The following is a 13,437-nucleotide window of genomic DNA, read 5'->3' on the forward strand; positions in this document are numbered from 1 at the left end:
CCCATTTACCACTTCAGGTTTCTAATTGGGGTCACTTATCTTGGAATTTGTTCCTAGTTGTTAAGACCCATGTGCGCAAGAAAATCGACTTATTATTGTTGTTTTTATATTTATAATGCCGTCTTTACCAAAACTTTTATCAACGGTAATTAGAATAGCTGGATGGGATTAATAAGGTAAATAAACTTACTAATTTCTTCGGTTGGTCTATTCCAGCTATGCAAAAAAAAGTTCGCACCTTTTCTATTGGAAATAAATAAGAAGGTTTGAATTTATGATCTAATTGCTTTGACATATAACACAATGACTGATTTATATGGCAAATTTAGTTATTATAGCGTAAAATTTCCATTCGAAAACTATAAAAAGGGGGAATGATTATTTTATTATATCACGCAGTTGTGTTTTGTTTGGTATGCATATAAAAAATGTAGTTTTTCTCAAATATTTCCCAAGTTGAAAAGACAGAAATAGTGCATAGTTGCAAATATTACTTTGTCGCTTCGATTTATTAAAAATAAAAGCTATTTAGAAAAATTTAGAAAAACCAATTAACCAGATTTGCTTCACAAAATGCTATGTAAGCTTTGCCAAGTCTTTTGCTGAACTGATATCATTTTAATTTAATTTATGCTCTAATATCTGACACTGGATTATTGTGCTGATGTGTAATGCAAAAAATTTATAACAAAAATGAGCAAAAAATGTGCGTGTTATCGTATGTTAAACAAGTTTTTTATTTCAAAATAATTTTATTTCTACATAAACTGCGTAAATATACCGTACGTCAACGAGGAAAAATATCTTGGAGTAACCCTTGATGCTAAACTGCGTTGGAAGACGCATGTCAAGAAAAAGCGTGAAGAGCTGGAATTAAAAACAAAAAACCTTCTTTATCTTATTGGTAGACACTCTATTCTGTCAACGAACAACAAACTACTGCTATACAATCAAATTCTTAACCGGTCTGGACGTATGTCATTCAGCTATGGGGATGCTCAAGCGAATCTTGCATGACTATTATCCAACGATTCTAAAATAAAGTGTTGCGCAACATCGTCAATGCTCCATACTATGTGAGAAATCTCGACCTTCATCATGATCTTGGTATGTTACTCGTCACTGACGTGGCGAAAAAGTATGTATATATTTTTTAATATATATGTTCAATAAAAACTGCTCGTTAGTATCTTTATTTAGTTGTACTAGTTGTAATTTCTAAACGTTACTCTGTTTATACTTTAAGATGCGTTAATTAAAAAAAAAAATAACAATATCGCGAGGTTCCAAGTGGTCAAAATATCGCATTTAGAATATTTGCAGTTGGAAATAGATACGATAGTACGCACCTTCAATTCGCCACTTCTATGTTCGCTATCTCTTTGCTCGGCTCACTTGACAAAAAATTTGTATATAAAAGCAACAACAAAGTTATCAACCCAGACTCCCCGCTAGCGAGTATGGTTATACCTCATAAAGCTGGTATAAGGCACTATTTTACAAATATATGTAACTTAAGGCAGCTCTAAGACATACGAGTATTTATTTATACTCGTACCAGTTGCTTCATCTATTCGCCACTTGCTAACGCTTAGAGAAAAAAAGAGGTATAAGGATACCTTACAAAACTGGTATACCTCACTATTTTCAAATCTGTCAACTCTCTTTGACGAGAGTTTCATATAGACTTCGTTATCCGTAGTTTTCACATAGGACAACTTTCTTGCTTGCAATTGTTTAGTTTTTAGTCTAATTTCAAAAAATATTGAGACGAATGATAACACAAAGAGTTTGGACAGAGTACGAGGGGCCGCAAAACTGAAAAATGAGTTTTTGATTTCTTAATGTTTTTTGTTTTTAGAATTTTGAAATTATGAATTTTTTGCATATTTGTGAAAAACCCCATAAAATTTGTAAAGTCATACTGCTTGTTAGTTTCTTTTAATCTAGTTGTAGTGTCAACACACATTGTATACCTACATATATTTAAATGTTTGTAAAAAAGAGAAGAAAAAAAAGAAAAAAAAATTTTGTGAGCTTTTCAAGCCAGCCATTTATTTTTGTTTTCACTTTTTTGCTTTTGTTTTTGGTGTAATGGGCAACCTTCTCGATGAAGTCATGTTCAAATTCTATCTTCAGATACAAAACTATTGAACGCCGCATCTATTCCTTCTCGATTTTCATACAAAATCTTTATCTTAAGCATATAAAGCAAGCACACACGTTTTGTTCCTCTTTTTTGTTTTCCTACTAGTAATTTTTTGCATTACCTTCTGGCACAGTTATCCTATGAAATTCCGAAATAGCGGACTCCAAGGCATACGAAACGTACAAAACGACTAAAATCGAGGATCTGAATGTTAGCTCAAACCCGGGCGTTTGACCCAAAATGGGTTAATACTTATAAAGACTATTGCTGAAAACCCACTTATTTGTACACCCAACTATTTTATTATACATTCTATATACAGGGTTGGCCATATTAAGCTGACCCATTGAGTAACCCTATAACTTTTTACTGTAATTTCAGATCAGCTAATGACATACCGCGTTGGAAGCGTCAGTCGAAGGAGATTTATACCGTGAAACAGTACACCCCAATAGAACGCGCTGAAATTGTTCAGCTGTACATTCAAAATTCCTTCTCGATTGTAAAAACGCAACGTGCGTGGAGAAAAAAAAATAAAGTGAAAAGTGCGCCGTCAAAGAACGCAATCAAGCAAATGCACAAAAGATTTTTGTCTTCCGGCACTGTGGCTAATACCCGACGTCCAAATAAAAAGCGGCCAAGACGATCTAACGAAAATATCGCGGCCGTACGAGCCAGTATCGAGTCATCGCCGCGAACGTCAGGTAATCGTCGTTCTGCTCAGTTGGACATCCCTCGGACCACTCTACGACGTATCATTCGTTTGAAATTGGGGATATTCCCGTACAAAATACAACTAAATCAACAACTGTTGCCGGCCGATAAGCCGCGTCGCTTGGAATATGCCAATTTTGTCGTCCGAATGGCCCAAACTGATGAGGATTTTTGGCATCAAATCATTATGAGTGATGAGGCCCATTTCTCCTTGAACGGAACCGTAAATAAGCAAAATTGCCGTTTCTACGCCACTGAAAACCCTCAAATTATTGAAGAGGTACCTCTCCACGACCAAAAATATACAGTCTGGTGTGGCATTTGCGCTGATATGGTCATTGGGCCGTTCTTCTTTAAAAATGGTCAACACCAACCATTGACCGTCAATCAAGAGCGTTATCGGGCCATGATAACCAATTTTGTGATGCCGATTGTTCGTGAAAATGGTATGGAGCACTTCTGGTTTCAGCAAGATGGCGCACCACCACACACAGCACGAGCCACCGTCAACTTATTGAAGACTTTGTTCCCTGGCCGTTTGATATCAACAAGCGGCGATTTTGACTGGCCGCCACGATCACCGGATTTGACGCCACCGGACTTTTTTCTTTGGGGCTATTTGAAATCTAAGGTTTACGTCAACAAGCCAAAGACACTAGGCGCACTTAAGGCCAATATCCGACGGGAAATAGCCGCCATATCGGCCGAGACGCTGGCCAAAACTATGGAAAACGCCGAAAAACGGGCACATTACGCTATACGAGCTAAGGGCGACCACTTGCGCGATATCATATTCAAAAAGTGATGTAAACGAATCTCCTTGAACTAAATTAAATGTTTTTCACAATGAAACACAAAAAAATGTTTCTTTTTCCATATTTTTTTAATAATCACAGTCAGTTTAATATGGCCAACCCTGTATATAAAATTCAAATTATGTATGTATCTATAGATCGACTTGCGTCCTAAACGCATAAACCGATCGTAACCAAATTTGAAACGCGAACTGGATACCTTACCGGGATGGTCATGGGCTAAAAAATATTTTGATTTATATAGGGGGCGTGGCACCTCCCATACAAATGGAATTTTTAATAGTCCGTATTTCTGGAAGTATTTACGTTAGACTACTGAAATTTGGTAAGGGGTTATATGACATTAATCCTTACCACATCCAGAAAAACTGCGTATAACGAAAAAGAGGGAGTGGCCCCTCCCATACAACTGGAATTTTTCATAGTCCATATCTCTGGAAGTATTTAGGCTAGACCAATGAAATTTGGGAAGGGGTTATATGAGGTTAATACCTAACACCTGCATGAAAACTGGTGATAGCTTGAAATGGGGCGTGACACCTCCTATACAAATGGGATTTTTCATACTGCATATCACTGGACGCATTTATGGTAGAATACCAAAAATTGGTAAAAAGTTTAATGAAGTTAGTATTTAGTACTCCTACAAAAAATATGAGCTTAGAGAAAAATGGGGGTTAGACCATTTGATATAGAAACGGATTTATATTATCGACGATAGAGGTATTGCTGAATTAAACGCATTCTCTTATTGGTAAAGCTTTATCCGTAAGTAAACAGTCCAGCAATCTAACGAACTCATGTTTTACCCATGGCCAATTATATGTAGCCTGCTCCAGAGTTGGCGCACCGAAAAACCTATTTATTTATACTCAAAATAATATAACAAAAAATGTCGTATATCCGATCGTTTTAAATAATACCTAAACTGACTTAAAAAAGTTAAAGTTGTTTTATTTACTATGCATACTTTTTGATATAAATGTGGGGTGAAACCCACGGGTATAAGCTAGTCTATATATATAAAATTCAAATTATGTATGTATCTATAGATCGACTTGCGTCCTAAACGCATAAACCGATCGTAACCAAATTTGAAACACGAACTCGATACCTTACCGGGATGGTCATGGGCTAAAAAATATTTTGATATGTATAGGGGGCGTGGCACCTCCCATACAAATGGAATTTTTAACAGTCCGTATTTCTGGAAGTATTTACGTTAGACTACTGAAATTTGGTAAAGGGTTATATGACATTAATCCTTACCACATCCAGAAAAACTGCGTATAACGAAAAAGGGGGCGTGGCACCTCTCCTACAACTGGAATTTTTTATAGTCCATACCTCTGGAAGTATTTAGGCTAGACCAATGAAATTTAGGAAGGGGTTATATGAGGTTAATCCCTAACACCTCCAAGAAAACTGAGAAAAACGAAAAAGGGGGCTTGGCATATCTCATATAAATGCAATTTATCATTGTCCATATCTCCGGAAGTATTTGGGCTAGACAACTGATATTTGGTAAGAGATTATATAAGGTTAATACCTAACACCTGCATGAAAACTGGTGATAGCTAGAAATGGGGCGTGACACCTCCTATACAAATGGGATTTTTCATACTGCATATCACTGGACGCATTTATGGTAGAATACCAAAAATTGGTAAAGAGTTTAATGAAGTTAGTATTTGTACTCCTAGAAAAAATATGAGCTTAGAGAAAAATGGGGGTTAGACCATTTGATATAGAAACGAATTTATATTATCAACGATAGAGGTATTGCTGAATTGAATGCATTCTCTTATTGGTAAAGCTTTATCGGTAAGTAAACAGTCCAGCAATCTAAGCGAAATATCAATTTTATTTAAAAAAAATGCTTTAAAAACTACGCCATGCCTAGATAATAATGCCGGTTTAGCCACATAAATATTACACTCAAAGCTATATGATTACGTATTTAAGCTAAAATAGTTTTATTTTGAAATTAAATATGAAATAATCCAAATTAATAAAATAGCAAACCACACGCATCAAATTGAAGTGCAAGTTTAACTAGCGGAAAATATTGACAGTGTACACCACAAGTTATAAAATTATCGTTTAATCGCCACCACTGTAAATATGTCAACAAAAACAGCTGATGCATTCCATTGTAATATCTATATTCGCAAAAAGCTTTTAGAAAGGGGGCCATGATAATTATGCTACGTAATTTGGATCCTCCACGTTTATGTAATGGCACAAGGCTAATCATCACGAAACTTTTACCGAATGTTATAGAAGCTATGGTTTTATCAGGAAATTTTGATAACCACAAAGTTTTCATACCAAGAATTCCAATGATACCGACGGATATACCTTTCAATTTTAAACGCCTCCAATTTCCTATTAGACTGGCTTTAGCAATGTCCATAAATAAAGCTCAGGGACAATCATTAGCTGTAACAGGAGTCAATCTAACTAACTCATGTTTTACCCATGGCCAATTATATGTAGCCTGCTCCAGAGTTGGAGCACTCAAAATAATATAACAAAAAATGTCGTATATCCGATCGTTTTAAATAATACCTAAACTGACTTAAAAAAGTTAAAGTTGCATTGCATACTTTTTGATAGAAATGTGGGGTGAAACCCACGGGTATAAGCTAGTATTTAATAAATTTCGACATTTGTATTTTTAAATGTTGCTTTACTTGTATTTTTTGTTCGGCGAAGTTACCCAGGAATGGTTTATTGCATATTTGCATAAATTTTGTGGCTTTCGTGTTTATTACTTTATACCAACAATAAAGTATCGGTAAACCTTCATAAAATTAATTGGGAACACATTACCGTAATTACTGGTAGTTAAAATACTTTTAGATGTAAAGAAGAAATCGTTTCTACTGGCTTGATAGCTAATTTCACAGCGATGTTTAGAAACCCTTGGATGGATTTTAGTATGTACATATGTAAAGTAATATACACCATAAGTGATATGTATATATAATAAACACTGGCGGGGGCAGAAAATATTTAAGGGCGCAAGTATTTGTGTGTGATTTGAGTTATTATATTTATTATTTGAATAAAATGAACTGCCAGCCCACTTAAATGAGTTGTATATTCTGATACTAAATCTACAATAGTTCGTTCCGAACTAAATATTTGGAATAATTTAATATCTCCTACAAAAGTCAAACATTTTCTTATGCTTTTTTTCTTATACTCAAGGTTGGGTGGTATTGACGACCCCCTGAACTCTTCTTTTTGAAAGTCGCTGCGGAATCTTGAAGGTGCTGTGAAGAGAGAGAGAGACCTACTTGTCTTTCCCATGAAAAGAAAGTTAATGCTGTTTATAAATCTGGTAATTCGGTTCGGGAGTAATCTTTTTTGTTTATACTCTTTTAAGTTTATCAAGTTAAATGCTTCGGAATTACCAGTACTGAGTACAAGAAAGACAGAATTGTAGATTTCAATGATTTCCCGAAGTGCACACGCCAAAGGATAATTAGTTCTTCCACTGTGTGGATCGAAAATATTGCAAATACGCAAGTCCCTCAGTGGGACAAGAAAATAAGTGCTTTGGAGTAAAAAGTCAAGTTTTCTATACCAAAAACTAAACATAGGGAAGGGATTTTTCATCATGTTTTAAGAAGTTTTATTTTGTATTCTGTCTATACTTACAATTCTTAGAAGACATTTTACAAATATTTGGTTACATTTAAGAGTGGCTTTGATTTTAGTATTAAAGGAATATTTCCAGTGAAATATCCTTTCTAATAAATAAATTCAATATTTTATAGATGGCTCTTGGACGAGCTGAATTGGTGTTTTTCTTTTCAACCTTAAAAAGGCACATGATGGTGGCATGAGGGTAGAGGCCAGTTCATTTGGGTGCGATTGAAGTCGATTTCGGTATTTACTGGTTACATTTTGTATTTCCTCTTTTATTGAAGGGATGTCTAAGTGCCGATGAATTTGGGCATTTGTCACGTACCACGGAGCGTTGACTAGGGTGCGTAGAGTCTTGGACTGGAAACGCTGCAGGATTCCCAAGTTTGAATTTGACGCAGTACCCCACAGTTGGATTCCGTAAGTCCAGACTGGTTTTATCACAGATTTGTAGAGGATAAGTTTGTTGTCCGTTGAGAGGGTGGATTTGCGGTTTAGCAGCCAGTACATATTACGAAATATTAAACCTAGAGCTTTCCTTTTTGCAATGATATGCGTTTTCCAGGGAAGCCGTTTATCCAAATGAATGCCTAGACATTTAGTACTATCACATTGTGGAATTGGAATACGGTTTAAGTTGATTTGTGAGCAGGTGGTTCTTTTTGTGGTAAAGGTTACGTGTTGAGATTTATGTTCGTTTACTTTCAACCGCCAGCTTCGGAGCCATTTGGAGATTTTATTTATGCTTATTTGGAGCATATAAGAGGCTTCTACGGGATCCACTGCTGTCGCCATAATAGCAGTGTCATTGGCAAAAGTGCCAGTTAATACACCTTTTGTGGTTGGCAGATTGTGTGTAAAAATTAAGTACAGGATTGGACCTAATATACTGCCTTGTGGGACCCCAGCTTTAATTTGTTGGAAATTTCATTTTCGTAATTTACGTAGAACATTCGTTGGTTTAGATATGATTTAAGGAGCAATTAGGCATTTAGTGGTAATTTCTTTTTTATTTTAAAGAGTAGGCCTTGGTGCCACACTCGGTCGAAGGCTTGTGATATGCCCAGGAAAACTGCTGAACAGATTTGTTTTCGGTCGAGCGCTGTTTGTATTTAGATGTGTATAGACGATAGTTGTGAGAAGCGATATGATCAGAAAGACTTAAAAAACGAAAAGAAAATTTCTGAAACCCCTTTTGTATATGTATATTGTATATACATCGCAAACTCAAAATACGGTCTCGTAACAATCCATGGTAAAAGTACAGTAAGATAAAATGTTTTTTTAATTCGTCCGCCATGATTTTTTTGAAGTTTGGCAACATTACAAAATGAAAAAAATAAAAAACAAAAATTAATAAATATATATAAATTTTAGTATAAATCTGTAGTCCAACCAGCCTTTCGGCGTTTTAATTTGATTGGGGGAAAATAAATCCATTATTTTTGCATAAAATTTTCGCGTAAATGTTTTAAAATTGTTTTATGTTCGATCTTTAGCCCCTGGGCGATGTTACAACTACTAACATGACGGTCTATTTCGATTATTTATGTGATTTTATCGACACTTCCAACATTCTCGACATTTTCTTTAACATCAAAAATACCTGAACGGAATCGATAAAACCAAAATTGTACGTAATTAGCTATTACATTACACCACCATAATCACTGTAACCATAACTGTAACTCACAATTTAATGAAACATACAAAGAAATAGTAAAATAATTTTTTGGCGTGAAGTGTCACCTTGACAATGAGCATAAACTTTAAATTGTTTGAAACTTTAAATACTTTGCAAGATATCGATCACTACTGCCATCTACCGAGAAAATAAAGGATTTCTTTTTCCCCCGAACTAATATATTTGCCATTTTTTTATTTATGTACAGCCAACGTCACAAGAAAGTGTACACCATATATTGCCAAGTTTTAACTATTTATTTATTTATTTTTTTAATATCAATTGTTCTTTTACAACAACACAGTTCATACTACAACAAAAATCATATAAAGCAAAGTTTTAAACTTTGTACAACATTTTTAAGGATTCAACGTATTTTCATCAAAATTTCGAGCATTTCACTCAGAATTTCAGAAAATTTTGAAGCATGCAATTTTATAGCTCCTTAAATTTTGCAAGCATCAAGTAGGTCGAAAGCATTACTGATTTTTAAGATTGTTTTTCAGTCGCGGTCTTGTGCATTTTCTCGATTTAACGCCTACTTCACACTTTTGTTTATATGGAAGAAAATAGACAACACCGTCAGCAGAAAAAATTGGCAAAGCTCAACGCGATATTTGAACCACTTGAAACTTGCACTTTATTATGCCCGAAATCAATGATTTATAAAACTGCATACCCGAAATTTTGAAAATTTTATGCAAAGTTCGAAACTTTGTTTTATATGGTTCTTGCTGAGCTTTAGATTTATAAAAAAATATTGAAATTTCAAAATAAAGACAATAAATAAATAGTCGAAGCTTGTCAACATGTGGGGTACATTTTCTTTTGGCGCTAACGGTACATGATATGTTGTATTCAAAATTATTTATCGGCTTCGAATCAGAAATTTCATTTCATAATAATGCTGTAAGCAATAAAAAATGTAAACAATCACTTATTTTTGACATTCATACAGCAAGGCGAACAAATCAGCCACTCTTCTGCTATCACCTTGATTAATTGAAATAATAATGAGAATAAATAATGAAGTGCACAAATCTTCCTGACATTTATTGTTCAATACAATAAAGCAGTAATTTCAGAATTTCGATGCATTTCACTCTACTGCTAAAAAAGTTTCAAAAATATGTCTACTTTTAACGCCAATAAAGCAACCAAACTCATAAGGGCAATGCGAACTTGTTTTCTAACGCGTGCAGGTGATAGTGCGTTTCTTTTTCAGCACGTAGTAGCTGTCAGTGTCAAAATAAAAGAGTAATTTAAATAGAAACCAGTTCGCTTGCTCCTTAAAAGCTCTTCCTTTGACGCTTATTTTAGTACCAATAGGCAAAATTTTTAAAAACTCTTGTTTGCCTTGGAATACACTTAGCAGGGTTTTGAATTTATGAAATTTTTGAAGAAATGTTAGCATTTTTTATTTTGGAAATATACATTTTTTGAGCTGTTAATTTGCTAGTTCCATTCATCACATTTGGCTGCGGAGCTCAAACCCTTTGCCACTCCGCCCTTGTTTTTAGGCCATACGAATTGGCGTTGGTTGTATGTAAAACAAATGCATGTACGAATGTAAGTCGAGTCTATAAACCGCCACTGGGTATTATTACTTTGAGGTGTTAGCAATTTAATTGGGGCTTATGCAAGTAAGTACATAAACACATATGGATATTAGTGGAGTATGAATTTTGCGAAAATTTACATTTAACACAAGAAACCACAAACAATTAGTGCTAAATATTTTATTGCAATCAATTTATGCATTTCAACACATGCCAATATTGGTACAAAGCCTCAAGTAGTATTGTTAATTAATACGCCATTTACCACCATCAGTATAAGTAAAAACAAAAATTGAATTCACTTATAAATATTACGCCATTCATTCATATACCAACTCCACATTTTATAGCACAACAGCCAACAACCAACAACAGCGGCGCTCATTTATGTAGCTTCATATGGATGTATGTTTGTATGTATATACATATGTGTGCATGCAATTCACTCACTTGAAAAACGTAGCAGAAAATATGCAAAGTGGAGGCGCCTTGAAAGACGGACAACAGGCAACACCAAATCGCTTGCCAACGCCCATTTTCACCGAGTAGGCGTGCCAACACCTCGTACTGTCGTTGTTCGAGTACGTCATCGCTATTGCACGGCGGATGATCCTCATTGAGTTGCGCTGGCAAAATTTCAACTTGTAATTGCGTAAATTTCTGTGGCCGCGCATGCTCACTATCACCATCTTTTACAGCTAATTTACCAAGGAAGGCAACGCGTTCCTCGCTGTTGTCACTCATTGACGGTTTTAGTGATTTTTGTTTGATTTTGTGCATTTTTGCCGTGAAGTGGATTTTTAATTGCGACTATTTTATGAATGCGGTTGCTGCAATACGAACCGTTACCAAACGCGTCTTGGAGAAGAAAACAACTGTGCTCTGGGTGGCAGTTTCGAAATGTTGCAACTCAGTTCCCTAGTAAATACTTAGTGAATACCCATACATACAGACAATTATACGGCTATGTACCTATGTATGTATGTATTTATTTATTAGGCAGCAAATGCACAATCACTTTTCGTAATTAAAAACAGTACAATTGCAGCAGCAGCAACAGCAACAATAAAACAACAACCAAATGTAGCAACAATGAAATACACAGAAAACATCACAACAGCAACAACAAAACCAATAGCACAATATTAACTATGTACGTATAGTATAACATCTGGTGCGAATACTGGTGCTACGAAATGTTCGCTAAGATTAAAACAAAAACAACAACCACCACTAAAAACTATTCCTCTGTCGCGAGTATCTATTACACTATACATCTGTACCTCTACCGCACCTCCACTAACAATTTGTGTGAATTTATCATTTATATATTTTCTTGTTTTATTCAATTTTATATTTTTTTATTTCGCTTTAGTAATGCTCGCATAACGCCTAGCAGCATTGTTGTGGTTTTTATATTTTTTATGCATATATTTTATTTTTATAAATTTAACTGAGCAGCAGATAGCTGTAATGATATTCAGTTAGTGCATGTTTTTTCCAGCTGAGATTGTCATTAATAGACTCTCGGCGTGCCTTTCTGATTTTGTGTGCGTTGCAGTCCACTTATTTTGTGTCCGGTGGGGATTAGCCTACCATAATCGTGATGCATTACTCACCCGAAATACACTGTGAGAAATGTAGCTCATTAATTAATAATGATACCAAAAACATTATCCATGAAGAGTGGTAACGCTTTTATGAAGATACCATTAAACTGCACTTAAAATATAGGCTTTATATACAATTTAATAAGTTCTTGAAAAAAAATAATAATATAATAAAATAAATACGTAACAATAATCTTTGAGAAGAAGCGTTAAAAATAGATGGCGACCTTCAAAGGCGTATACGATATGCTTGACTTTTGATATGGTGCAGTTTTTTTTCAGCTAAGTCCTTGCATCTGAAGTAACGCAAATATCTTGGACAATGCCCTCAATTATTGTAAAAAATAATTTATTTGAAGACTTAAGTAAAACAAGAAGTAAACTGAAAAACTTTTGAAAATAATTTAACAACTTTGAGATTTCTTCAATGTTGAAAATTATGGTATAGAATTTTTTAAAGTGAAATATCTTTAACTCTATTTATCACATCCATAAATTATTATTTTTTAATATATATCTTCCCTGCGTTTTTCGACTATGTTAAAAAGCATGACGTTTTTGAACTTATAGAGACCCACCTAACCGAAGAGAAAATAAATCAAGCAAATAAATATTTCCCCGAGTTTGACACTTACTGGAAACCAGCAAGTCGTAGCAGCAAATTTGGAAGAGCGTCTGGAGGTTGCGTGTATGGAGTCAAAAAAGAGTTGCAAAAAAAGGGCATACGACATAGTTTCAAAGCCGAAAATGGAGTAGATGTGATAAGATTCCACGTAAAGGATGACATAATCACATTTATACCACTGTATATAAGAGGAGCAGCTTGGCACGAAGAAATTGAGGTTGTTAAGGAATTTTTCAAGGAAAACACAGAGAAGATATCAGTCGGTATGGGAGATCTAAATGTTAGAGTTGGAAATATACAACAAAATATTGAAGACTTGTACACAGCTACATTCTCAGCAGATACTGGAAAAAGGAGCTCAAGAGACGCGGTAATAAATAATAGAGGCAAAAATTTTATGGATTTCTGTGAAGACTATGGTTTAATTATATTGAATGGCAGAACAGCTGGTGATGAGGAAGGTAATTTGACTTACATAAGTGCAGTTGGTAATTCCGTAAACGATATATGCGCAGTTTCCCAAGAAGGTTTGAAGTACATTGAAAGATTCGAAGTTGAATCAAAGGTATGGTCTGACCACATGCCAATTAAATTAATATTAAAAACAAATATGGTACTAAACGA

General features: G+C 34.8%; 1 protein-coding gene across 2 annotated transcripts in view; it reads right to left on the bottom strand.

Moving 5' to 3' along the window:
- The window catches only part of LOC129253127 (organic cation/carnitine transporter 2), an 82,243-nt gene that overhangs the window by 21,781 nt on the left and 47,025 nt on the right, over positions 1–13,437 (bottom strand). The window contains exon 1 of one of the 2 annotated variants that reach the window (XM_054891387.1): positions 11,029–11,418. The exons of the other annotated variant lie outside the window; for it this stretch is intronic. Coding sequence (XP_054747362.1) covers positions 11,029–11,358 — 330 coding nt within the window. The 5' untranslated portion in view covers positions 11,359–11,418. Of the gene's footprint in view, positions 1–11,028; positions 11,419–13,437 lie in introns of those variants that run through there. 2 annotated transcript variants of the gene reach the window in all.

The sequence above is a fragment of the Anastrepha obliqua genome, chromosome 1, assembly GCF_027943255.1.
Source record: "Anastrepha obliqua isolate idAnaObli1 chromosome 1, idAnaObli1_1.0, whole genome shotgun sequence".
Taxonomy (NCBI): domain Eukaryota; kingdom Metazoa; phylum Arthropoda; class Insecta; order Diptera; family Tephritidae; genus Anastrepha; species Anastrepha obliqua.